General features: G+C 41.8%; 1 protein-coding gene across 6 annotated transcripts in view; it reads right to left on the reverse strand.

The window, feature by feature from the left end:
* Positions 1–26611, reverse strand: part of sobpa (sine oculis binding protein homolog (Drosophila) a) — a 310007-nt gene that overhangs the window by 190709 nt on the left and 92687 nt on the right. For 5 of the 6 annotated variants that reach the window (XM_059982996.1, XM_059982997.1, XM_059983002.1 and 2 more), the window contains one exon: positions 23673–23811. The exons of the other annotated variant lie outside the window; for it this stretch is intronic. In XM_059982996.1, coding sequence (XP_059838979.1) covers positions 23673–23811 — 139 coding nt within the window. The remainder of the gene's footprint in view (positions 1–23672; positions 23812–26611) is intronic. 6 annotated transcript variants of the gene reach the window in all.

Genomic DNA, 26611 nt, shown 5'->3' on the forward strand with positions numbered 1-26611 from the left:
AGTACCTTTTCTGCTGCTGTTCTGTGGCAGGCTTGGAGAGAGCACTATTTGACTTTCCTGTGGCCAGCAAGGCAACAGAAATAGCAGCATCAAGCTCCCAAAGGTAATCACCAGTGTCCAATTTTAAGAGCACAAGTCCGTAAGCTAAATGCCTTAAGTGCACTTTTCTCAGCACATGCTTTCGGACACATTTTATCCTATCTTTAGGAACTCAGTTGCAGTTACCACTCGATGCAAAATATGTTTAGATCGGCATTAGCGTCTATCTTGGCTTCTAAGCAGATGCGAACAGCAATTCAAATATTCAAACATTGGGTTTACCATTTTCTGGACTACAGATATCACAGGTGGAAGAATTTGCCCTTAGCACTGAAGATTCACTCTATTCCCAGAAGCTTGTGAACAAGGTGCAGGAATGTGGCGACAAAAGTTAAGGGTTATGTCAAGGCAATGAAACCGCCTGTTTACAGTAGTTTTACTGAGAAGATTCTTTTGCTGACCCTTCTGGTTAGGAGCATGCCATCAGGAAGTAAATACAAGGAGGACAACCATTTTTTTGGAGCTGCCAAACTTGAGGAAGTCTTCACAAGAGACTGTGGAGTTCCAAATTCTGGACTTTTCCCAACCTCAGTATAGTACTGAGAGCTGTTTGTTACAATTCTATTTGTTGTATGGTAAAGATCATGCGCACTGTGCACCTAGAATCCCTTCAGCAGATGGAGCAGGAGCCACTTCAGCCACTGATACATGGTGAGTTTGGACCGCCTAAATGATGTAAGACAATGAGCTTCTTCCACCCATTGCTACTGTACAAAACCAACCTTTAAGCAATAAATGCTCACTGCAAAAAGCTGGAACAAGGACCATAGGTATAGAAGCAGAATCTGGCCCATTGAAACTGCTCCACCATTCAACATGGCTGATTTTTTAAAAAACACGTATTCTCTAACCATGTCCTTGTAACTCTTCATCCTTGACCAATCGAGAATCAATACGTCTCTATGCAGTGACTTGACTCCCACATTCCTCTCATTCCACAGAGCCAGAAAATGTGGATCATTTTCTGTATCTCAGAACCATCTACTGATGAAAACAGACATTGATTCCTTCTTCTCCAGCCCTCGACCTTTCCCCCACCCACCTGGCTTCACCCCCTCTCCCAGTTTCACCTTCCTCCTACCATTTTGTACTTCTTCCTCACCTCCCCCAAACTTCTTGATCTGACATGTCCCCTTCATTTCCTGTCCTGAAGAATGGTCTCAGCCCAAAATGTCTAATGTTTATTCTTCTCCACCGATGCTTCCTGGACTGCTGAGTTCCTCCAGTATTTTGTGTGTGTTGCTTCACCTCTCATCTTCTAGCTGTCCTCCTTCTCCACCCTCCCCCCCACCAATGTTTTATTCTGGTATCTTCCCCCTTTCTCCTCAGTCCTGAAGAAGGGTCTCGGCCCAAAACGTTGACTGTTTATATATTTCCATTGATGCTGCCTGTCCTGCTGAGCTCCTCCAGCATCTTGTGTGGGTTGCTACTGATAATGAAGTTTACATTAAGATTCAATCCACTTGCACAGCCTTTGTTCAGCTGAGGAAAGGTCAAAGGTTTGGGACAAAATTCATGTTTTACTCTGCATCAGTGATTCCTGCCTTCTTGTATGTCTCTGAGACCTGGACTGGAAAGACGCAGAAAGACAGTCTCTGCAAAGCTCGTATAAGGATTCATAAATCAAAATCATAGTCTCTCCCACACAAACATTCCTAGCATAGAATTACAGAGCACAGTCAACCTATCCATTGCTTGTCCCATAGATCTGCGTTTGGTCCATTTGTCTCTAACCCTTTCCTAGCCAGATACTTGGCAAATATGTATCAAACATTGTAATTATACCCACCTCTACAGCTTCCTGACAGCTCATGTCATGTACACCAACCTCTGCATGAAATAGTTGCCCCTCAGGTCTCTTTTAAATCTTCCCCTTTGTATCTTGATGATATGCCCTCAAGCTTAAGACTCCTCTGCTGGGAAAAGAGTTTGATCTTCCACCTTATCTACACCCCTTATGATTTTAATATCTTTCTCTGTCTCTCTAAGATCACCTTGAAGTTCCTATTCTCCAGGGGAAAAAGTGGCAACATTTGGGATGGTTCAAGCTTCAGCAGCACACACGAGCCTTGTGTAATCAGAAGCAGCACACAATCTCACAGACTAAGTCAGGCATTTTCTGCTCCATCTACACAAGTCAAGTCACTTTTATTGTCATTTCGACCTAACTGCTGGTACAGTACATAGTAAAAATGAGACAACTTTTTTCAGGACCATGGTGTTACATGACACAGTACAAAAAACTAGACTGAACTACGTAAAAAAAAAATCAACATAGAAAAAAAACTACACTAGACTACAGACCTACACAGGACTACATAAAGTGCACAAAAACAGTGCAAGCATTACAATAAATAATAAACAGGACAATAGGGCAAGGTGTCAGTCCAGGCTTCGGGTAGTCTGATAGCTTGGGGGAAGAAACTGTTACATAGTCTGGCCGTGAGAGCCCAAATGCTTCGGAGCCTTTTCCCAGATGGCAGGAGAGAGAAGAGATTGTATGAGGGGTGCAAGAGGTCCTTCATAACGCTGTTTCCTTTGCGAATGCAGCGTGTAGTGTAAATGTCCGTGATGGCAGGAAGAGAGACCCCGATGATCTTCTCAGCTGACCTCACTATGCACTGCAGGGTCTTGCGATCCGAGATGGTGCAATTTCTGAACCAGGCAGTGATGCAGCTGCTCAGGATGCTCTCAATACAACCCCTGTAGAATGTGATGAGGATGGGGGGTGGGAGATGGACTTTCTCCCAAAAGTCTGTGGTTCCAACATGACCCAGAACACAGGAAAGTAGAGTTGAAACAAGTCATCCTCAACCCTGTCCTACCTCCAATATGTCTAAAACATCAAAGGGAGGGGGGGGGCAAACTGCTATATTCCTGCACCAATACATGATAAAAGATTCAAATGTCAGAAAGTTAAAGGATAAGAAGACTTTGATCTGAATTTCTGATTTCCACTGTGATACACAGTCAAAACTTTTAGTTACTAGTTCAGTGTAGAAGGTTGAAGGGGGACTTGATAGAGGTATTTAAAATTATGAGGGGGATAGATAGAGTTGACATGGATAGGCTTTTTCCATTGAGAGTAGGGGAGATTCAAACAAGAGGACATGAGTTGAGAGTTAGGGGGCAAAAGTTTAGGGGTAACACGAGGGGGAACTTCTTTACTCAGACAGTGGTAGCTATGTGGAATGAGCTTCCAGTAGAAGTGGTAGAGGCAGGTTCAATATTGTCATTTAAAAAAAAATTGGATAGGTATATGGACAGGAAAGGAATGGAGGGTTATGGGCTAAGTGCAGGTTGGTGGGACTAGGTGTGAGTAAGCATTTGGCATGGACTAGAAGGGCCGAGATGGCCTGTTTCCATGCTGTAATTGTTATATGGTAATAAGGAAATTCATGGGAAATTGCGGTGTGTAAATCAATTACCGTATCACAACAACCTTGTGATAATGATCAAAACAATCTAAACTATATTTGTCTGAGGTAGATAACTTGTATAAAAATGAACCGGATGGGAAATGCTCAGTAGATCAAGTAGGATCTATAAACTTTTTAACACTTCGTCTGCACGTGCACACACATAGATGCCTCCCGAGTTGCTGGGCATTTCCAGCATTTGGTCTATGTATTTGACATTACAGCACCTTCAATTATAGCCTGCTTTAAAGTCTTAACCCATTTCCATTGGTATTGCATTGAGGTACCCATTTAGATTCCTTTATAACATCATGGCCAGGACTCAGTCACCCTTCTTCAAAACAGCATAATGGGATCTTTTACCTCCACCAGAAGATGGGAGGCTTGGTGTGAAATGAAAAAGTAGTGGGAGATACTTGGGTAAGGAACTTCCGTGACAATGTTAAGTTTCTCTACAGATACTGGCTGAGCTGCTGAGCATTTTCATCAGCATTTACATTTCTCAACTCCAGCTCTGTAAGTATTTTGCCCCCTAGTTCTGGCTCAGTCTAAACTTCTGAACACATTGCACAAAATCAGTCAAAGAGCACTGGAACATCCTTTGACTCATCAATTCTGCACCCTCCGGCACCAACCTTTGTATTATCTTACCCTAACCTATTCATTCTCTCACATTCCTGTCTTCCTTCCTCTAAGTTCCCCAATTCCCCCACGCATTAGGGGCAATTGACAGTGGTTAACTAACCTTCACAAAGTCTCATGGGTTGGATGTGGAGGGAGACCAGACTACCAAGAGGAAATTGAAGGGTTCACAGGGAGAATGTACAGACTCCATTCCATTCCAGAGGTTAGGAATGAACCCAGGTTACCAGTGCTGTGAGACAGGAGCAGTGTCACTGACTACCCATCAGCATTGGATTAAGATCGATAGCTTAGATTTTGAACTCCAGACTCTGAAGTGCTGCTTGAACTAGCAAACACCTGACTGAGAGATGTGTGGTCTTGGGTAACTAGGGTTGACACCTTCAGCTTAAGTCAGAATTATTAAATGAAACAACAAAACTTTCAATTAAGAAGCACGGCTACATAACATTTACTGTCATTGGGACCACAGTGAAAGGTAGTGTTGGGTGGGTGAAGTTTTTATGCTTTTCCCCTCTGATGTATGATGCAAAGTAATTATCAATACAATTGTAGCTGTTTTGCGCCAACTACTTTCTTCCTTTTTCTCCAAACTTGAAAAGGAAGAAAGTAGTTGGTGCAGAACATGCATTTTCAGGAAATCATTCCCACGTCAGAATGTTGTACAAGAGCAATCTAAATTGCTTTATAAATATAGGTTAAGTACCCCTTATCCGTAATGTTCGGGGCCAGAAATGTTTCCTTTTTTTTTGGGATTTTGGAATATAATCATAGAATACTAAAGCACAGAAACAAGCCATTTGGCCCATCTAGTCCATGCCAAATCATTTAAAGTGCCTAGTACCATTGACCTGCACCTGGACTGTAGCCCTCCAAACCCCTACCATCCACGTACCTATCCAAACTTCGCTTACACGTTGAAATTAAACTCGCATGCACCACTAGTTCTGGCAGCTTGTTCCACACTCTCACAACCCTAAGAGTGAAGAAGCTTCCCCTCGTTCCCCTTAAATTTTTTTACCTTTCACCCTTAACCATGACCTTCAGTTCTAGTTCCACCCAACCTCAGTGGGAAAAGCCTACTTGCATTTTCCCTATCTATACCCCTCATCATTTTGTATACCTCTATCAAATCTCCTTTTGCTCTTCTATGCTCCAGGGAATAAAGTCCGAACCTATTCAATCTTTCCTTTTCACTTAGGACCTCTAATCCTGGCAACATTCTGGTAAATTTTCTCTTCCTCTTTCAATCTTATTTATATCTTTCCTGCAGGTAGGTGACCAAATATGCACATAATACTCCAAATTAGGTCTTATACAATTTCATCAAAACAACCCGTCTCCTGTACTCAGTACTTTGATTTATGAAAGCTAACGTGCTAAAAGCTTTCTTTAGGACCCTATCAACTATGCAAGAGCTTTGGGTTGCCATCATTTCTGACTGAATTTATGTGCTACTGGTAAGCAGTCTTGTTAATCACATACATGCTTAACAGTAAAGGTTATTACATACCATTAATATAATGAAAATATCATGTATGCAGGGGAACAAAAGCAGCATCGAGTGAATATCTGAATCAGCTGTCGAAGTACAAAAAACGGCAGGTTTTCAGTCTCCACCCTCGATGCTGTGTTTTGATTAAAAGGTTACAGTACAATATATTTGTGGGGTTTTTTTTTTGAAAGGTTTTATGTATGGCATAAAAACAACCAGCGTTGTAGCCTTGTTCTGGTGTTGGATTTTCCATCAGTGACGATATTGGCAAAACCATCTGTAACTTTCTATTCTGCTTCGTGTTCAGCAGATGCTATACCTTTAAAATCTAAAAAAAATTTAATACTGTGCGTTTTCTTAAATTTCTGGTTCCTTAAGGTTGTCATAGCTGGGGGAGATAATGGGGATAAATAAGTTCCCTCTACACATTAAATGCTCCCAATGGCATGTGCCTCAAATAGCCTCTGACAACTAAGTCCAGGTCCTGGCCTTCACGTGTGGTTTAGTTACTAAGCCCAGTGGAACTGTTTCTACTGACAAAGGAAGGAACAAAGGCAGGTTACTGACACCTTAAAACGCTACGGGCATATTGGATTCATCAGCAAAGGTTGGCAGCTCATCGAGGAGAGGGAACTCTCCGATCTCAAAACTCTGCTGCCTTGCGCTATACCCACTCATGGGGAAGGCTTCAGGAGTAAGCCCCGAGGAAAGATCCCGAATTGGATTCCTTGAGGAAGTCCTACTGAGTTCAGCGTTTTCTGACAACTCCTGCAACATCACTGGTGTATCAGCCTCTGCAATTCCTTAGGTTTCATCAGCTGCATAGAGGGGGGAGTCTGCTGCACAGGCAACTCTCTGTTCTCCATATCCTACTGCCCTGGCTTGCATACCAGTTTGTGTATGACAGATAGAATGCAATATTCATGGCTGACCCCAACCAAGAGGGCCTCACTTAAATTTCTGCAAGTAACCTGCTGAATATTCACAATTACTTTCAATTTTCAGTTTGTCATGATAGATCTTTGCTTGTTTCATGATCAGCATACATTAAGTGATAAGACGTTCACTCCGAAGCTGACAAATCCATTCTTTCAATACAAGCTCGAGATCTTCACTTTTTCTTTATGCAGTGTTTTTCTATTTTTCATTAACTTCTGTTCATTACATAACACAAGTGAGGTCACTTCTCTGAACTGTCTGGCTAGCCCCGAGACCTGCACCTCACCTAGGAACCATCCCAGCGCCTTGTGGAATTTTTCATGGGTGACATCACGCCAGCGTGCAGGAAAGTTTCGGATTTGGAAGGTTTTCAGATTTTAGAATTTCGGTTGAGGGGTAGTCAGCCTGCATTCAGCTTTCGCTCTAAACTGCTGTCATAATGATTCCAATTAATGCCATTTCTCAAGTCCAAGGCAAGGAGGGGGGATATTAGTTCCCACCAGTAATTTTTAGTAGCAATACCATAGATTCACACACTCCCATTGTGCTGAGTCCAACTCTTAAATGGAGCTCTTCAACTTGTTCAACTAACAGTGCATAAAGTGCTTACTTACAAATAGATCAACAATATTTAGTTACAGAACCTTTGGTCAAAAGAAAATGATCAATTCCTGGTCAAATTAGACAAAAATTTGTAAATATTATCAAAAGCACTTTGAAAAAAAAATATGGATTGCAGCTATTCCTGAATATCCATGTTAGGGCACACATGAGCTCAAGTCCAGGAAACCCAGATTAATTTAGCTCTTAAGGTGAGTGCACATAGGGGAGGATTGATCGATGTGTAAATGCTCACTGAGGCTGGCCAGTCCAAACCATTTATCAAGTTGAATCTTGTGCATTATTGTAATAAATCAACACTTTGGCCCTTGTGAATTCAGGATGCAGCAATCAAAAGGCAAGTGTCTTCTTCTGTTAGTGCTTGGCCAAAACCCTCTCTCTACTCCACAAGTCACCTCATCAAAGCCCTAAGCAATCCTTACCCTTGCCCTCCACCAAAAACTCTCACCCCCCTTGCAGATTCCACCATCAAAATGAGGTTGAACAATTGCCCTTGGAATAGAGTTTGTTTGGAATACATTAAGCAAACTGCTCTGATATTATGTTGAGTCTTAAACATGTACCTTTGCTCTTGCATCCTTTTTGATCATTCCCTTCCCAGGGAATTCCAAACAGTGACCAAGAGTAAGGGTGGGGGGAACCATTGACCTGCAAACTGTTTGAACTTTCAATTATAAGTGGGCATATGCAAACTACACCATCACTTTACTTTGGGAAAGTCAGGCTTGCTGGGCAATTTGAGATAATAGACTTTTAATGCAGGATACTATTGGCAGAGACCATATGTTCAACTCGAGAGGTGAATGAAAGAGATGAGGAGCAGGTTAACAGCAGATATGAAGGAGTGATTTACAAAATATGACCCACAGCATTTCTCAGATGTGGAAAGTCATCTTTCTCTCCCAATTTAAGATGCCATCTTCATTTTTCACTTTTATATCTGTATAATCTGTTAATTAATCACGATCCATTTTCAGATTTATACTGCATCGAGGAGTGGTATTCAGTATTACATCCATCTTGCTCATTGATATTCCAAGTGTTGTCAAATTCTGACATCTGAGGTCAAACATGCCAGTACACCAGTCACAATGTTGCTATTTGGCTAATGCCTCCTCGTCTAAGTCATGAAGGGGGATGAAATATAGGCAATAATTAACAACATGGGCAATTTCCTCAAAGTTAATCAGACTTAATGTCTAATGTTACAAGGATGAAAGATGGAGGTAATTGCCTCTGCAATGTAATGCAACCATGTAGTTGAGACAAGGTAGAGTGTAACCCAAGGTGATTATTAACGAAAATATGCTAAAGTTTGACTTTGCACTCAGAAATTGACTATTACCAGGCAATATGAAGCTTTACTGATTGCTGCCGTGAAGTAAATTATTTACAGGAACAGGAGCCCCCCCCCCCCCAGTTTTTCGAATGTTCACTTTACGACAGCTCGCTGTTACAAAAGGCCTACATTAGTGCCTGTTTTCGCTAACCAAAGAGGATTTTTGCTTTTACGAAAAAAAGACGCCTGCCTTATATATGTGGTTTGCCCCGAGAAAGACTACCGTGACTGTGAAGCTTTGTGTGGGCAGTTGTGTGCACATGCGTGTACATGCATTTTTTTTTCTCCAAATCAGTTTTGGCTCGCTGTCTTCCCTATTCTGATAAGTGAAACTACACTGTACATACAATATTTCTACTTTATATAGGCCATATATTTATCATATCATTCCTGCTTTTACTATATGTTCGTGTTATTTTAGGTTTTATGTGTTATTTGGTATGATTTGGTAGGTTATTTTTTGGGTCTAGAAACGCTCAAAAATTTTTCCCATATAAATTAATGGTAATTGCTTCTTCGCTTTATGACATTTCGGCTTACAAACGGTTTCATAGGAACGCTCTACCTTCGGATAGCGGGGGAAACCTGAATTGTGAGTAATTGCAACAGACAACATTGACCAATTGGCCATTCAGCTCATCCATGCAAGATATGAACTCCATAAAGCAGCTGAAAAGCTCTTGCCTATGGTCCACATTACCTTGCAAAGAAACCTACTTCAGATAGTGAATACAAGGGAATAGTTTCTTATGCTATATTCAATATGACCTTTCCTGAGTAACCCAACTTGGCTTGATATGATCCTCTACATTTACGCTTTCTGCATTTATTACTTTTCTACACAAAAAATGCGGACTCTCAAGTCCCTTATTTAACCTGTCTCAGTGCAATGGACTTTAGGACACGACGGTGCTCTGAACCTCATTTAACCTGTCTCAGTGTGGTGGACTTTAGGACCCAGCGGAGCTCTGGGCCTTATCTAACCTGTCTCAGTGCGGTGGATTTTAGGACCCGGTGGGGTTCCAGACCTTACTTAACCAGTCTCAGTGCAGTGGACTTTAGGACCCAGCGGAGCTAGGGATGCCACCCGCAGTGTTTCTGTTCTGTTGACGGAAAACTATCATGATTGAAAATAAAGTGGAAATATAGTGATCGGAAAGAGGTGAAATGCCATCGGTCATTGGAAAAGTGTTAGGCTACAGATGGTCAATGATCAGAACAAGTTTAAAGGATAAAGTGTGAATAATGGAGCATGTGAAAGGCCCTGCCCTGATGAAAGCTACAATTATTACTAAGCAACGCAGTGGTTTCGTTATTGAAATACATACATTTCTTATGTGTTTTATATGCATAGAAAGGTAAAATATACACTATATACTAAGACAAACGTTTGACTAACTGACACTAAATAATACCGGACATACCTGCTCTGACTTATAGAACTTCTGATTTTTTTCGATCCCGATCCGTGGTAACCTATGCACATCCTCCCATATACTTAATATCATCTCTAGATTACTTATAATACCCAATATAATGTAAATGCTATGTAAATAGTTGTTAAACTGAATTGTTTAGGGAATAATGACAAGAAAAAAAGTCTGTACATGCTCAAACAACAAGTGCTGGAGAGAAAACTTCCGGGTTTTCCCGATCCGTGGTTGGTTGAATCTGCGCATGCAGAACCCACGGATAAGGAGAGCCAACTGTACTTCTATGGTTCCACACTCAACCAACTTAGAATTATTCAGCACATGAGGTGAATATTTGATTCATAAGCATGTAACAGCCCTCTCCAAAACTTCTCTGCTCTGTGCCCAGAGGTAAGCAGACATCTACATCTTCAGAACTTGAATATTTCAGTTTGTCTGAATCATCATAATTGGACACAGGCTTCCTGGTGTTCTGTTGTGAGCAATATATAATAAGGATGTCATCTGACTTGTACCCTGAAGACTTTTCAGCAACATGACTATATTGTGCGCTGAGACAATTACAGAGCACTACAACACATCTGTATATGCAGTTAAATCATTTAGCACAGCCACTTTAAAACTGCACATTACATCACGACCTTTCCTACCAATTTTTTTTTATCAATGTAAAATCAGCTATATATTGTTGGCTTCTCTCGTAGACAGCTTCCACAAAATCTCACAACTTCCACTATCATCTGGGAACTTGATCCCTTCAAAATGAATTTCTCACCCTAAACCACTAATGACACACACTATTTGGGCCATCTCATCAGTGTCTGTTCTGCACTACAGAATTCTGAACAAATCACACAACACCCATTCTCATTTTTCTGTACCCTCCTGTACTTGTCTGATCTTTCTTTGATGTTCTTAGCCTTGGCTTCTCTTCTGATCTAGTATCATTCATATCATCTCCCAGTTGAAAACAATTTCTCTCAGGTAGTCTCTCCACATATAAAACTATTTCAATGATCCTTTGTCGCGCACTGGTTATACAACTAGAAATGCTTCTTGCTGAACTGCAAATGAACTTCAATAAACAAAAATAAGAGAAAAATCTGCTGATGTTGGAAATCCAGGCAACACACAGAAAGTGCTGGAGGAACTCAGCAGGCCAGGCAGCATCTATGGAAAAGGGTATAGTCAACATTTCAGGCCAAGACCCTTGAGCAGGAAGGACTGTACTCTTTTCCATAGATATTGGCTAGCCTGCTGAGTTCCTCCAGCATTTTGTGTTAGTGTATTGCTTCACTTGAACAAAATATCAGAAGAGGATTATATCTCAAAACATTGCATGTTCAACACTAATGATTTTGAAGATAATTCTCCTAATCTTCTTCTCTAGATCTTTACATAGGAACTGGAAAGAAAGATTAGGGGAAGATCCTCACATTCTTTTTAATGACTGTTGTTTTTTCTTAAATTGCTCTGTTCAACTGCAAAACTTTAAAACCCTGCTGACAATGGTAACATTCATTTGGTTCTTACTTCCACCTCCTCCTAAAATATTGTGCAAAATCAAGGGTCCTCTGTTCTCCCCGTTCAAGTCACTTCTTTGCAACTTAAAATGTACTTGAATTCAAGTTTTTCTTACTTCTGAAGGAAGGTCACCAACCTGAAATTAAGTTTGTTCCTCAATCAACAGATTACATCAGAAACTATTTTGTATTTTTAGCATGACTTGTTTTCAGATTTTTGAATCTGCACATTTTTCTTCTTGTTTATAACCAGCTGTTAGTATTCCAATGTCCTATTTGTTTAGTTCCAAATTCCACTTTATTTTACTGTAACCGTTTCAGCAACATTTTTAAAAACAGACATTACGTATTGAAGCCTCAACAGCTCCTCTGAGTCTTTCAATACATTTTCACTGAGCCTACGGACAGTTCCTTGCTTCATTTCCAAAAGTCAATGAGACCATACAGCATAAGACCTCAAGAGATAGGAGCACATTTAGGCCATTCAGCCCACTGAATATGCTCTGCCATTTCATCATGGCTGATCCGCTTTCCCTCTCAACCCCATCCTCCTGCCTTCTCGTAATCTTTCACGCCCTGACTAATCAGTAATCTATCAACCTCTGCCTTCGGTACACCCAATGACCTGGGGTTCACAGCTGCTGGTGATCAAATTCCACAGATTCTCCATTCCCTGGCCAAAGGAATTCCTCCTCATCTCTGTTCTAAATGGACATCCCTCTATTCTGTGGCTGTGCAATCTGGTCCTAGACAACCCCACTATAGGAAACATACCCTCAACATCCACTCTATCTTGGCCTATAAATATTCAATAGGATTCAATGAGATCCCCCCCCCCCATTCTTCTAAATTTCACTGACTACAGGCCCACAGCCAATAAACGCTTCTTACATGATAACCCCTTCACTCCTAGAATCATTTTTGTTAACCTCCTCCGTACCGGCTCCAATGTCAGCACATCATTTCTTAAGTAAGGAGCCCAAAACTGTTCATATTACTCAATGTGTGGTCTGACCAGTGCCTTATAAACCCTCAACATTACTCTTTGCTTTTATATTCTAGTCCTCTCAAAATGAATGCTAACACTGTATTTGCCTTCCTCACCTCAACTCAACCTGCAAATTAACCTTTAGGGAATCCTGCACGAGGACTCCCAAGTCCCCTTGCATGTCAGATTTTTGGACCTTCTACCCGTTTAGAAAATAGTCTACACTTTTGTCCCTTCTACCAAACAACATGACCATATACTTCCCGACACTGTATTCCATCTGCCACTTTGTCCATTCTCCTAACTTGTTCAAGCCCTTCTGCAGCCTCCTGTTTCCTCAACACCACCTGCCTCTCCACATTATCTTCATATCATCCACAAACTTGGCCACAAAGTCATCAATTCTGTCACCCAAATCAGTGAAATATACGTAATGCAATAAGAACAGTCCCAACAGTGACACCAGCAGAACACCAGTAATCACTGCCAACCAACCAGAAAACTTTCACTCTTTGCCTCCTGCCAATCAGCCAGTCTTCTATCCATGCTGGTATCTTTCCTGTGATATCATGGTCTCTTAGCTTGTTAAACAGCCTCATGTGTGGCACCTTGTGAAAGGCCTTCTGAAAATCCAAACAAACAATATCCACCGGTTCTCCTTTGTTACTTGTTATTTCCTCAAAAAATTCCAACGTATTTGTCAGGCAAGATTTCCTCTCAAAGAAACCATGTTCACTTTGGTCCATTTTATCATATGCCTCGAAGTACCCTGAGACCTCATCCTTAATAATGGACTCCAACATCTTCCCGACTACTGAAATAAGGCTAACTAGCCTACAATTTCCTTTCTTCTGCCTACCTTCCTTCTTGAAGAGTGGAGTGACATTTATAGTTTTCCAGTCCTCCAGAACCATTCCTGAATCTGTTGATTCTTAAAATATCATTATTAATGCCTCCACAATCTTTTCTGCTACCTCTTTCAGAACCCTGGGTGTTGTCCATCTGGTCCAGGTGACTTATCCACCTTCCAAACAGTTCTGCAGTAATAGAATTTGCATTAACCTCACTCTTGAACTTCCGGCATACTGCTAGCGTCTTCCACAGTGAAGACGGATGCAAAATACTTTGTTAGTTTGTCCACCATTTCCTTGTCCCCATTAGTACTTTTCCAGTGGTCTGATCAACCCTTGCCTCTCTTTTACTCTTCATATATCTGAAAAGACTTTCGGTATCCTCTTTAATATTATTGACCAACTTAACTTCATAGTGCATTGTCCCTTCTTAGGGCTTTTTAGTTGATTTTTAAAACCTTCCTCTAATTTCTGCTAATTTTGCTCTTATTACATGCCCTCTCTTTTGTTTTATACTGTCTTGGACTTCCCTTGTCAGCTGCGGTTGCACCATCCTGCCTTTAAAATACTTCTTTGGGATGTACCCATCACACATCTTCTCAATTGCTCTCAGAAACTCCGGTCATTACCATTCTTCTGTCATCCCTGCTAGAGTCCCCCTTCCAATCAACTTTGGCCAGCTCTTCTCTCTTGCCTCCATAATTCCCCTTACTCCACTGAAATACAGATGCACCTGACTTTAGCTTCTCTCTCAAGTTACAGGAGGAAGCCTATCATACTATGATCACTGCCCCCACAGACTCCCTAATCAAAACTGGTTCATTACACAACACCAAATACAGAATAGCTGAACCTCTAGTGGGTTCAACCACAAGCCGCTGTAAAAAGCTATCCCATAAGCATTCTCCAATTGCTCTCTCTTGAGATCCAACCTGATTTTCCCAATCTACCTGTATATTGAAATCCCCCATGACTATCGTAACATTGCCCTTTCGACATACATTTTCTAGCTTCTGTTGTAATTTGTAGCCCATACTCTAGCTTCTGTTTGGAGGTCAGTAAATAACTTGCATCAGGGTTTTTTTTTCTCCTTTCAGTTTCTTAACTCCACCCACAAGGATTTTTACAGCTTCTGATCCATGTCACTCCTTTCTAAGGATTTGATTTCACTTTTTGACCAACAGACCAACCTACCTGGCCGTCCTTTTGATACAATGCATATCCTTGGATGTTAAGCTCCCACCTATGATCTTCTTTCAGCTAGGACTCAGTGATGTCCATGTCATACCTATCAATCTCTAACTGAGCGTTCATTTGCCATAAAAGTAGTTGTCATCAACAAAACTTACCCTTGCATATTTGGGTGCCTGATGTGTAAAATGGCTGGAAGCATGAGTTGAAACAATCTCAGCGAGGAAGCCCAGATGTCTGCGACCCAAGTGAACAGGCTAAACAACTATGCAATTCTTTAACCAACTGATGGACCATAAAATAAACGGTACAAGGATCGAGATGGAAATACAAACAAAAAGGGTGAATTTGAATAACCATGGCACGTAAATAGGAAAAAATGGGAAATTTAAAAAGCCCATAGATGGATACTTCATTGATCCCAAAGGAAATTACAGTGTCACAGTAGCATTACAAGTGCACAGATGTACAAATATTAGAAGTAAGAAAGAATAAAAAAAGATGGTGCACATTGTCAGTCCCAATCAAGATGCCAGCCTAACTAAAACCATCCAATTGCCATGGTCCAAATCCCTCTATTCTCTGCTTGTTCAGGAGTCCAGTCAAAAGTGTCAGGGACTCAGGTCTTCCCTCAGCCTCCAAAGCTCCAGAGGAAACAATCCAGGTTTGTCTAACTCTCCTTATAGCTAATATATAGCCTCTCACCTAGGAGGCATTCTGACAGGTGGTGGTGCTCCCATACACTTGCTGCTCCAGCCTTCAATAGTAAAGTCGACAGAGATCTGTAGGGATTCATCTGAGTCTGGACACCTAACGACTGTGCTCTTTATAGACGGTACATACTGTAGCAACAGCACATCCTTGGTGCTATCTTGATGGCTATGATCCTTGCCTGGCACTTCAATAGCATAAATGGTTCGTACCCTGATCAGTCTATGCCGGAATATTTTCTAGGCTTGCTGCATGAAGGCATTGGTTGCTTCTTTTACTGAGGCGATACAGCAGGAATTGAACCCTTTGCAATAACTGGCAAACACCTCTACTTCTGGCTTGCTCTGATCAAGGAAAGGTGATCATTCCAGAGGACTAGATTATAAGAGCAAGTATGTGATGCAGGGGCTTCACAAGGCATTGATCAGACAACATGGAGTATTGTATCAATTTTGGGCTCTTTATCTAAGAAAAGATGTGCATTAGTTGGAGAGGGTCCAGAGAAGGTTCACGGGAATGATTCTGGGAACGAAAGGTTTAATGTATGAGAAGCATCTGATGGCTCTGGCCCTGCACTGAGTGCAGAAGAATAAGGAGGGACCTCACTTAATTTTTAAAAACCTAGATAGAGTGGATGTGGAGAGGATGTTTTCTTTATGGGCAAGTCTAGGACCAGAGCAGAATAGAGGGACATCCACTTAGAACAGAGATGAAAAACAATTTCTTCCTAGTCTTTCCAGCCATCGCTTCTTCAATGGTTTCACCATATTCTTTTCAATGTCATTGCTAAAAATACTCAATTGCTCAGACATCAACCATGGCGAGTCTAAGAGAATTAATGTTTCAACTCAATGAGCTTTCATCAGAATTCTCTCTCTCTCTCACTGCAGATCAAGCAGCATCTGTGTAATATTTTCAGCATACTACATTTTCTTACTCAGATTTCCAGCACTTGCATCTTTTTGCCCATCTAAGGCTTATCCTGTGAAGGCAGATGGAGTGGCTTGCTCAGGTTTTTCTTTCAGATAGTTTCTTGCAGTCTGTTACCAACATTGTGAGGCAAGATCAGTCTCCTTTAAGAGCATCACTTACATTCACTGTCCAACACTGGAAAGGAAGCAATACATATATCATGACTTTGGGATGGTTGGACAGGGTTTCATACAATAAAGGGCAAGGAATGCACAAAGTCAACACACAACACGTGCAGAGCCTGGTGGCGTAGCTAACTGAGCTGCTAACCCACTGCGTCAGTCTGGGTTTAATCTTGACCTAGAGCCCCGTGTTAGGAGTTTGCACAGTTTCCCTGCATGGATTTTCCCTGGACACTCCAGCTTCCTCCCAAATCCCTGATCAGTTGTTTAAATGACCTCTGCAAAATGCTACTAGTATGTAAATGAGTGGTAGAATCCGGGAGGAGTTTATGGACATACAGAAGAACATTTTTTTTAAATGTAGGATGTTTGATGGGCATCCTAACAGTGCACCTTCAAGATGGCGTTGGCAACATATGATGATGTCCTACAGACAACTCACAAAACCTTAAACTCACTAGATAGTCTACTGGATATACTTCTGAACTATAATCACTGCAATTCGTTGCTAGTAATTTGTCTTTAAGAGACATACTTTTGAACTTCTTAAATGAGCTGGCAATTTTACAATCTCCTTGGTAAATTTCACTCTCAGGAACGCAGGTACGGTACCTTGTAGCGGACGAATGTCGACCATTGCTAGAAGAGAGGGCATCAAGCCAGATTGAAGTGTTGAGGCCCGAGAGCAGAAAACAAGCTAGTGTTCAGCCACACTACCCCATGCCAGCCAAGATCCCTCACCTGAACCCACCCTGTCCACCCGTGTTTGACCCGTCTCCCTCTCTTCTTGCTGCACCATTCATTGGGAGGTGCTAGAGTTTTGGGTCCAACACTGCCAGTTCCATCGGGTTCCAGGACAGGCTTCACTGGCCTCGGTGCTGAACTGACTCCGCAGTCTGGGAACCCACTTGCAGGGCCTCTGCAGCTCGTGTTCTCAATGTTACTTGTTTACTTTTTTCAATCATTTGTGCAAATTGTCCTTTTTTTTGTACATTGGATGTTTGTTGTCTTTGGTTTACCCTGGATTCTAATGCAGTGCTTCTGTTTTCTGCTGGTGCCTGCAGGAAAATGAATCTCAAGGCCGTATATGGTATACATACTTTGATAATAAATGTACTTTGGACAGACTCTGTGAGCCAAAGGGCCGATTTCTGCACTGTGTTTTCCCTGACTGACTCCAAGGGATTACAAACAACACTTTACTATCAGAATCAGGTTTATTATCACCGGCATGTGACGTGAAATTTGTTATCTTAGCAGCAGCAGTTCAATGCAATACATAATCTAGCAGAGGCAGGCCCCGGGTGCTGGAGGTCCTTAATAATGGATGCCGCCTTTCTGAGACACTGCTCCCTGAAGATGTCCTGGCTACTTTGTAAGCTGGTTCCCAAGATGGAGCTGGCGAAATTTACAACCTTCTGCAGCTTCTTTTGGTCCCGTGCAGTAGTCCCTCCATACCAGACAGTGATGCAGCCTATCAGAATGCTCTTCATGGTACATGGTAGATGTTTTTGAGTGTACTTGTTGACATGCCAAATCTCTTCAAACTCCTAATAAAGTATAGCCGCTGTCTTGCCTTCTTTATAACTACATCAATATGTTGGGACCAGATTAGATCCTCTGGGATCTTGACATCTAGGAACTTGAAGCTGCTCACTCTCTCCACTTCTGATCCCACAATGAGGATTGGTATGTGTTCCTTCGTCTTACCCTTACTGAAGCCCACAATCAGCTCTTTCGTCTTACTGACGTTGAGTACCAGGTTGTTGCTGAGGCACCATTCCACTAGTTGGCATATCTCATTCCTGTACGCCCTCTCATCCCCGCCTGAGATTCTGCCATCAATGGTTGTATCTTCAGAAAATTTATAGATGTTATTTGAGCTATGCCTAGCCACACAGTCATGGGTATACAGAGAGTAGAGCAGTGGGCTAAGCATACTGCTAGTTATCATTCTTCCTCACTGTGATCCCCCTGACATCCTCATCAATAAAACTGTTAATGTATTACTACTAATACATTCAGACAAGGAATTGCAGTTTATGACCTATGGCACAGATTAACTATTACAGTTTCTCACCTCTGAGCTCAACAAAGTACAGGCCTGTACTGGAGAAGGGACTCAGCCCATTTAATTCCAATTCCCATTCCAACATGTCAGTCCATGGCCTCCTCTTCTGCCACGATAAGGCCACTCTCAGAGTGGAGGAGCAACAGCTCATGTCCTGTCTTAGTCGCCTCCAACCTGATGGATGAACATCGATTTATCTAACTTCCAGTAATTTTTCCCCTCTCCCTCTTCTTCAAATTCCAACGCTGGCTCCCCTCTTACCTCTTCTCTTTACCTCACCTGCACCTCCCCCGAGTAGCCCTCCTCCTTCCCTCTCCCATGGTGTACTCTCCTGTCCGATTCCTCCTTCTCTAACCCTTTGCCTTTTCAGCTTCTTGCTTCATCACCCCTCCCCCACTCACATGGCTTCACCTATCACCTTCTACTTTGTCTTTCTTCCCCTCCTCCAACTTTTTATTCTGGCATCTTCCCCTTCCTTTCCAGTCCTGATGAAGGATCTCGGCCTGAAACGTTGTTCACGGCCATAGATGCTGCCTGACCTACTGAGTTCCGCCTGCATTTGTGTGTTGTTTTGGATTTCCAGCATCTGCAGAATTTCTTGTGTGTACTGGCCTGCACTTACATCTGATGTGAGTGTGGCCCCTGTTTTCGTACAGGGATTTATCACTCCCAGCTGATCAAAATGGACAACATAAAACAAATTGCAAACATGATGAAAGACTAAAGCTCCTTGAAAGCAAAATCAGATTCAAAATGTAAACTGTTTAATATACAGTTAACACTCTCAATATCACATTGCTAGCTTTATTCTATCTTCCACTTACTAATGTGGAGAATGAAATAGTTTAAAAGCTCTTTGAGGAGCATCTCTAGAAAGGTTTACATTTATTTTGGTATCTAATCTTCAATCAGCTTCATGCAGCATTGAATTTACTGAACTGTTCTGTGTTGGTGGTCATCATTGAGGTTTATAACCTGGTCTTGGGTGGGAATTAACCTCTGACTCCATCTACCTACTCAATAATGGGTTCCCCTCCACCACCACCTTCCTCTATGCAGCAGAACTGGTCCTCACCCTGCATCATTTTTCCTTCGGCTCCTCCCAGTTTATCCAGACTCAAGGGGTAGTCATGGACACCTGCACGGACCCCAGCTTTCCCTGCCTCTGTGTTGGCTTTGTAAAACAGTCCATGTCCAAGTTCCCATTAATGCTCCCCGGCTCTTCCTCCACTACATTGACGACTGCATTGGCACTACTTCATGCACCCATGCCGAGCTCATCAATTTCATCAACTTTGCCTCTAACTTCCACCCTGCCCTTAAAATCACTTGGTCCATCCCTAACACCTCCCTCCCCTTTTCTGATCAGCTTCCATCTTTGGAGGCAAAGTGTCAACCGACATCTTTTATAAACCTACCGATTCCCACCCTGTCTCCTGTAAAAATGCTATTTCCCTTTTCTCAGTCCCTTTGTCTCCACCACATTTGTTTCTAGGATGTGGCTTTCCATTCCAGGACATCAAAGATGTCCTCTTTCTTCACAGAATTGCGTTTTCATTCCTCCACCACTGAAGCTCCTCATCTCCTCCATTTCCCAAACGTCTCTGCTCACCCCATCTTCCTGCAGCCTTAACAGTGATAGAGTTCCTCTTGTACTCTCCTACCACCCCATGAGCCTCATCATCCTCCACAACTTCTGCCATCTCCAAAGGGATCCTACCACCAAACATGTCTTTAGCTCTTCTCCACCCCTTCCCCACTTTCTGCAGGTATCGCCCCCTGTGATTCCCTTGTCCATTGGACCCTCCACACCAATCTCCCTCCCGACACTTAACCCTGCAAGTGCCCCAAGAGCTACACCTGCCCATTCACCTCCTCCCTCACCTCCATTCAGGGCCCCGTAGAATCCTTCCAGGTGAGGCAACACTTCACCTGGAATTCTGCTGCGGGTCGTCTACTGCATCCAGTGCTCCTGATGCCATCTCTCTACTTTGCTGAGACCCGTGGTAAATTGGGGCACCATTTGAACACCTCTGGCTCCATCTGCCAAAAGTGGAACTTCCTGGTGGCAGAACAGTTTAATTCCGATTCCCAATCCCGTTCCGACATGTTGGTCCATGGCCTCCTCTCGTGCCAAGATGAGGCCACCTTCAGGGTGGAGAAGCAACACCTCATATTCTGCCTGGGTAACTTCCAACCTGATGGCATTAATATCAATTTTTCCATTCGGTAAAAAAATTTTCCATTTCTCTTCCCTCTTCTTCTCCCTGCCCCCCCCCCCCCCCCACACACACTGGCCTGTTAGCTCTTCTCACCTACCTATCATCTCCCACTGGTGCCCCTTCCTCCCTCGGTCCACTCTCCTCTCCTATCAGATGTCCCCCTCTTCATCCTTTTACCTTTCCTACCCACCTGGCTTCACCCATTGTCTTCAAGCTAGTCCTCCTTCCCCTCTCCTCATCTTTTTATTCTAGCATCCTCCCCCTTCCTTCTCAGTTCTGAAGAAGGGTCTTGGCCCAAAACATCAATTGTTTATTCATTTTCAGAGATGCTGCCTGACCTGCTGAGTTCTTCCAGAACGTTGTGTGTTTTGTGAGGCATTTAAAAATATGGCTACGCCCCACTTTCACATTGATAATTTACTGCCATTTGCAACAGTAAACCACAATGTCTTGCATATGAATGTTGTTTAAAGCCCAACAACACAACACCCTTTGACGTGCCTCGCTGCAATCTTTACAGCGTTTAAGTGTGAAGCTTGTCACAGCTGCTATCAAGCTCCTTCAGACTTCACAGAACCAGCAGAAGGAGATTTAAATGGGCCCAACAAGTTACAGCCACAATCCTCTTTCCTAAATAGATCTTTCCAAAGGCCCACATCACTCCATGGAAACTTGCTTGCAGCTGTACTGTGATCTCTTCCATCAAATTCAGAGGATGAAGTGACTTGATATCTACTGATTTCCATTTCTACAGCACCAATAACTCACTAGGAGTGTAAAGTCAGTCCCTGGTATGAAAAAGCTCCCTGTATGGTCCCACCAAGGCAATATTTAATTGTATTAAGATAATTTTACCATTGTGCTCAAATCTGGCAGCATTAAAAGCCAACATACTTGGAGAGCAGGCTCACCTACAGCTACAGCGCAGGCTGTAAAATTCAACTTTTAACCACAAAGAGCCTGGCGTCTGCAGAATCAGAGACATGGAATAGACACAACATATTAGATTTTATTTTTTAATATGCTGGGTGTCCACAATGCAACATGAGGAACAAATGATAAGGAACGGAAGCTTCTCTAGCGAAATTTAAGAGACTACTAGACAGGTATATGGAGGAATTTTGGTGTGGGGGGGGGTTATATGTGAGGCAGGGTTTGAGGGTCAGCACAACATTGTGGGCCGAAGGGCCTGTAAAATGTGCTGTACTATTCTATGTTCTATGTTTCTATGTTCTATAAAGAGCAGCAAGTTGCTGAACTTGCCTGCATTTATTTCCAAAAGAGCATGCACTGGGGATTCCCCAGACCCTGGAGAACTCAGAATGCTTCAATAAATCAAGCTAAATTGAGTAATATATCATCTTTTAAGGCACATTGTTTGTTTCCAAATCTCAGAACATCCTGATCATACAACATAAAAATTAGAGCAGTACAGATCTTTCAGCAACAATTTTGGGCTATTATTTAAACTCTAAAAGTTTTACTGAAATTCAAAGTTTAAATCAATCTTGCAACAGCTCTCAATGCCACAAAGCACTGCCTTCTGAGCCTCCTAATTTTTCAGGCAGATAGCATGCTTTATTCAAAATAAAAGGCAGTACACACAGTTTAAATGCTGAAGGCACAGCCTGCTTTCTGCATTGTGCTCTTTTCCCAGATCTCCACAGTAAGCTCCTCATAAACTTTCCTCATGAAAGCTGGATATGTTCATCTGTGAAAATGGAAAATCATACTAATTCGACACGTTATGACATAATGGCAGTATATTAGTTTCATATTTTTTGTAATAATTAACAGAAGTTGCATTGGAAATAACAGAAGCCATACAGCAAGCAGATGGAACAAAACTGCATTGCTGGCTCTTCATTCACAGCTTCCAAGAAATATTGCCAGAAAACATCAACCTTTATTGAAGCATGGAAAACCCCTTCATTCCTTCTGCCAGAGATGAACCCACTCATTCACTCTGTATCTTTTATCCCCTTACAGCAGAAAGAAATCAATTTGTCTTTTGAAGCAAATGATAGCAGCACTTCCACTTTTTCTGATAAAACATCAAATAATTAATCACCCTTTGGATTAACTCAAGCAAACAGTGAACACACACTACTCCAGGGCAGTTCCAGAAACAGTGTGTCTCCACAGTTACCTGATACTAAACTACATCAGAAGATTTACACAAGTAAACTGACAAAATGACGTTTACATCAGTTTTTTTTTCCAAATACACTGCTAAACAAGAACACATTGCAAATTCTGCTCTGCAAGTTCGCTGAAGGATTTGTTGCTCAAAATTACTAGTATTTCATTGAATATGCATATTACACCAAAGGTTGACTGAAAATTGGAATTAACATTCATGTTAATCAAAATTATGAACCTTTTAGCGAACGACAAATGTTCAGATCCAGAACAAGTTGGATAGTTTTTTGTGTCACAGACCCACCAGGTCATCTATTCATTCAAAAACTAGTCTCAGTGCTTCCAAACGTTTCATATGTCTATCTAAAATTCTTCTGTTTTCCAGAAGAGACATCAATCCAAATATTTTAAGCTAGCTATTATTTCGGCAAAATATTAACAAGCATATTTTTTTTTTAATCCAGTATTTGGCATAACCCGGTGGAAGTTGCACAAATTCTCATTTTAAGACACCTGCAGCGAACACAAAATCATATCAACAGGGCCAAAATTAAAATGCGGAAAGGGAAATATAAAACTTTGCTAATAACCTCTCCTAAACTATAATGTGAGTAAAATTTGGGCTAGAATATCCAAATCTATATAGTTTAAACTCCTTACCCAATTTTTTCATGAAAAAAAATCATAAATAAATGAATGCATTTAAAAACAGTTCAAATTTAAATGCTGCAATCAAAAGAATTAAAATGTATTTATCTCAGAACAGAATAAAGACCGCTAATTCTCTGCAGCCACCTACCCTCTATATAAAATCATGAAATCCTAGCAGACTTCACAGAAACTGTGATGTAAGCAAATATAGAATGCAATGCAATACAAAGGCTTTCTTTACCTTTCAGTACAGAAACATGTTGACGGCCCTCAACATCCACAGGGTAGTTCTTAATCTCAATGTCTTCCCCTTCTTTTAATTCCACTTTATCATAGCCATACCAGCCAAGGAGTTCATTCATGGTGTTTTCTGCAAAATTCTGTCAGAAAGCAATTAGATGTTGGTGTAAGCAAATAATAATCATTCATATTGGTGTGTGCATTAACATCACTCTCTCTCTGCCAGACACACTCTAATCATGAACCACAAGTGTAATGCAGTTGAATGTCACACTATCATAGACATTTAAGAAAGGACACTGTTGTTGTTGTTGCTCTCTGTGCCTTATGGCACATTGGGTAGCAACCTTGCTATACCTTGAGCATTTTTCTGTTTCTTTCTGAGGCTGAGCTGCTAGCTCGACGATCAACCCAGCTCGAACGGAAACTGTGCAACGAGCAGGCTGGATTTGAACCCGAAACCGCTGGCCTCGAAGTCCAGTGCGGATGCCACTACACCACCGGACCTTAGTGCAGACTTGTTCTAATGTGCTCAAAACAATGACAGAAAGATCATCAGATCAGTTTAAAGACAGTCACTAGCAGGCAACGTGAGCATCTTTCCAAGTAACAGTCAGTCCTCACGAAAAAAAAATAATTCTGATTGAATGAGCTTCATTTGATAAATATGATCTTTCAGCTCAATTAGTTAGACCATTATAGACTAAGCTAGGCACTCTGTGGCTGAACTCAAGTCAGCTCAAAATGCCAGGCTTATTTTCATTGGTAGCTTATACAAAAAAAAAGAAAGATCATGTTATGGACTCGGTCAAATGTTGGTACGTTAGACTAGCAAGTGCTTGGCTCTAATACTGGTAGAGAATGCTTGCATCCATAATATCCACAGCTACACTGGCAGAGAAGAATTTTCATACATTTATCACACGCACATTAAAACATAGTGAAATGCATCATTTCCATGAACAACCAACACCACCTAAGGATGTGCTGGGGGCAGCCTGCAAGTATCTCCACACATTACAGCACCAACAAAGAATGCCCACAATGTTCAGCAGAACAGCAGCAACAAAATATGTTGGGAAGGAAATATTAAAATGACTAATAAGCATAACTAACAATTTTTGAAAAAGTCTGTCCTTTTAAAGTAGAATGGCAACATTTTTGATAGCCACATCAAGTTAGAAATTTAAGCTAACTAACTAGGCCAGGGGTCAGCAACTCGCGGCTCTTTCATCTCTGTGCTGCGGCTCCCCGTGGTTTGTTAGTTTTTGAAATGTAATTCGAAATTTGAAGATTATGGTGATCTTGTACAATCTAAATAAAACGTTGTGGCGACCCCATTTCCTGGCACATCCGAACCGGCTCACAATTAGCCACCGTTCCAGCTAAGGGAGATAGCCTATGGGGGTTTGTGAGTACGTGTCTTTTGGAGCATCCACGCCCACGGAGGGCGGGTTGAGGGAGGCTTTAAAGCAAGGCTGTTTAGTTCGAATAAAGTTATCTTTGACTGCAGTGTCATTATTTTAGCGCTGCGTGTAGCACACCGCTACAACGTGTTTTTTATCGCTATTAATATACGTCACCACTACCAATGCCTGACACCCGCCAGTGCGCGCATTCTTTTAATTTTTCGATCCAAGGTAGGCTAACTATGGAGTAACCTTCAACCCAACGTCTTTTTTTCGAAGTTCAAAATGTTTTTGTTGCATGCAGAAATGTAATTTCGTTTTCTCTGCAGGAGTTCATCAATTTCATAAATGCAACACATTATAGTTTGTTTATACATAGCATAAAGGCAAAAAAAAACGTTGTATGCAGTGTTATTTCATTTTAAATGTCAAACAGGTTTTGAGGCTCCCAGTGTTTTCTTTTCTGTGGGAAATGGGTCCATATGGCTCTTTCAGTGGTAAAGGTTGCCGACCCCTGAACTAGGCATTACTTACAGTATATTCCAGCACTCTTACTGCAGTGGCTATAAAAAGTACTCCCCCCCCCCCCGGAAGTTTTCGTGCTTTATTGTTTTACAACATTGAATCACAGTGGATTTAATTTGGCTTTTTTTGACACTGATCAGCAGAAAAAGACTCTCGTGTTAAACTGAAAACAGATCTCTACAAAGTGATCTAAATTAATTACAAATATAAAACACAAAATAATTGATTGCCTAAGTAGTCACCCCCTTTAATATGACGCACCAAATCATCACTGGTGCAGCCAATTGGTTTTCGAAGTCACATAATTAGTTAAATGAAGATCTTCTGTGTGCAGTCAAGGTGTTGCAATTGATTGGAGTAAAAATACACCTGTGTCTGGAAGGTTCAACTGCTGGTGAGTCAGTATCCTGGCAAAAACTACACCATGAAGACAGAAGAACACTCCAGGCAATTCCACAAAAAGGTTATTTAAAAGCACAAGTCAGGAGATAGATACAAGAAAATTTCCAAGTTACTGAATATCCCTTGCAGTACAGTTAAATCAATCATCAGGAAATGGAAAGAATATGGCACAGCTGTAACTCTGACTAGAGCAGGCTGTCCTCAAAAACTGAGTGACCGTGCAAGAAGGGGCTAGTGAGGGAGGTCACCAGGAGACCTATGACAACTCTGGAGGAGTTACAAACTTCAGTGGCTGAGATGGGAGAGACTGTGCATACAATAACTGTTGCCCGGGTGCTTCACCAGTTGCAGCTTTATGGGAGAGTGGCAAAGAGAAAGCCACTGTTGGGGGGAAAGAAAACTCACATGAAATCTTGGCTAGACTTTGCCAGAAGAGAAGGCATGTGGGAGACACCTCAGTCAGCTGGAAGAAGGTTCTATGGTCTGATGAACCCAAAATTGAGGTTTTTGGCCATCAGACTAAATGCTATGTTTGGCACAAGCCAAACAGCACACATCAAGAACACTATCCCTGCTGTGAGGCATGGTGGTGACTGCGTCATGC

Source organism: Hypanus sabinus, chromosome 10 (assembly GCF_030144855.1).
Source record: "Hypanus sabinus isolate sHypSab1 chromosome 10, sHypSab1.hap1, whole genome shotgun sequence".
Taxonomy (NCBI): Eukaryota; Metazoa; Chordata; class Chondrichthyes; order Myliobatiformes; family Dasyatidae; genus Hypanus; species Hypanus sabinus.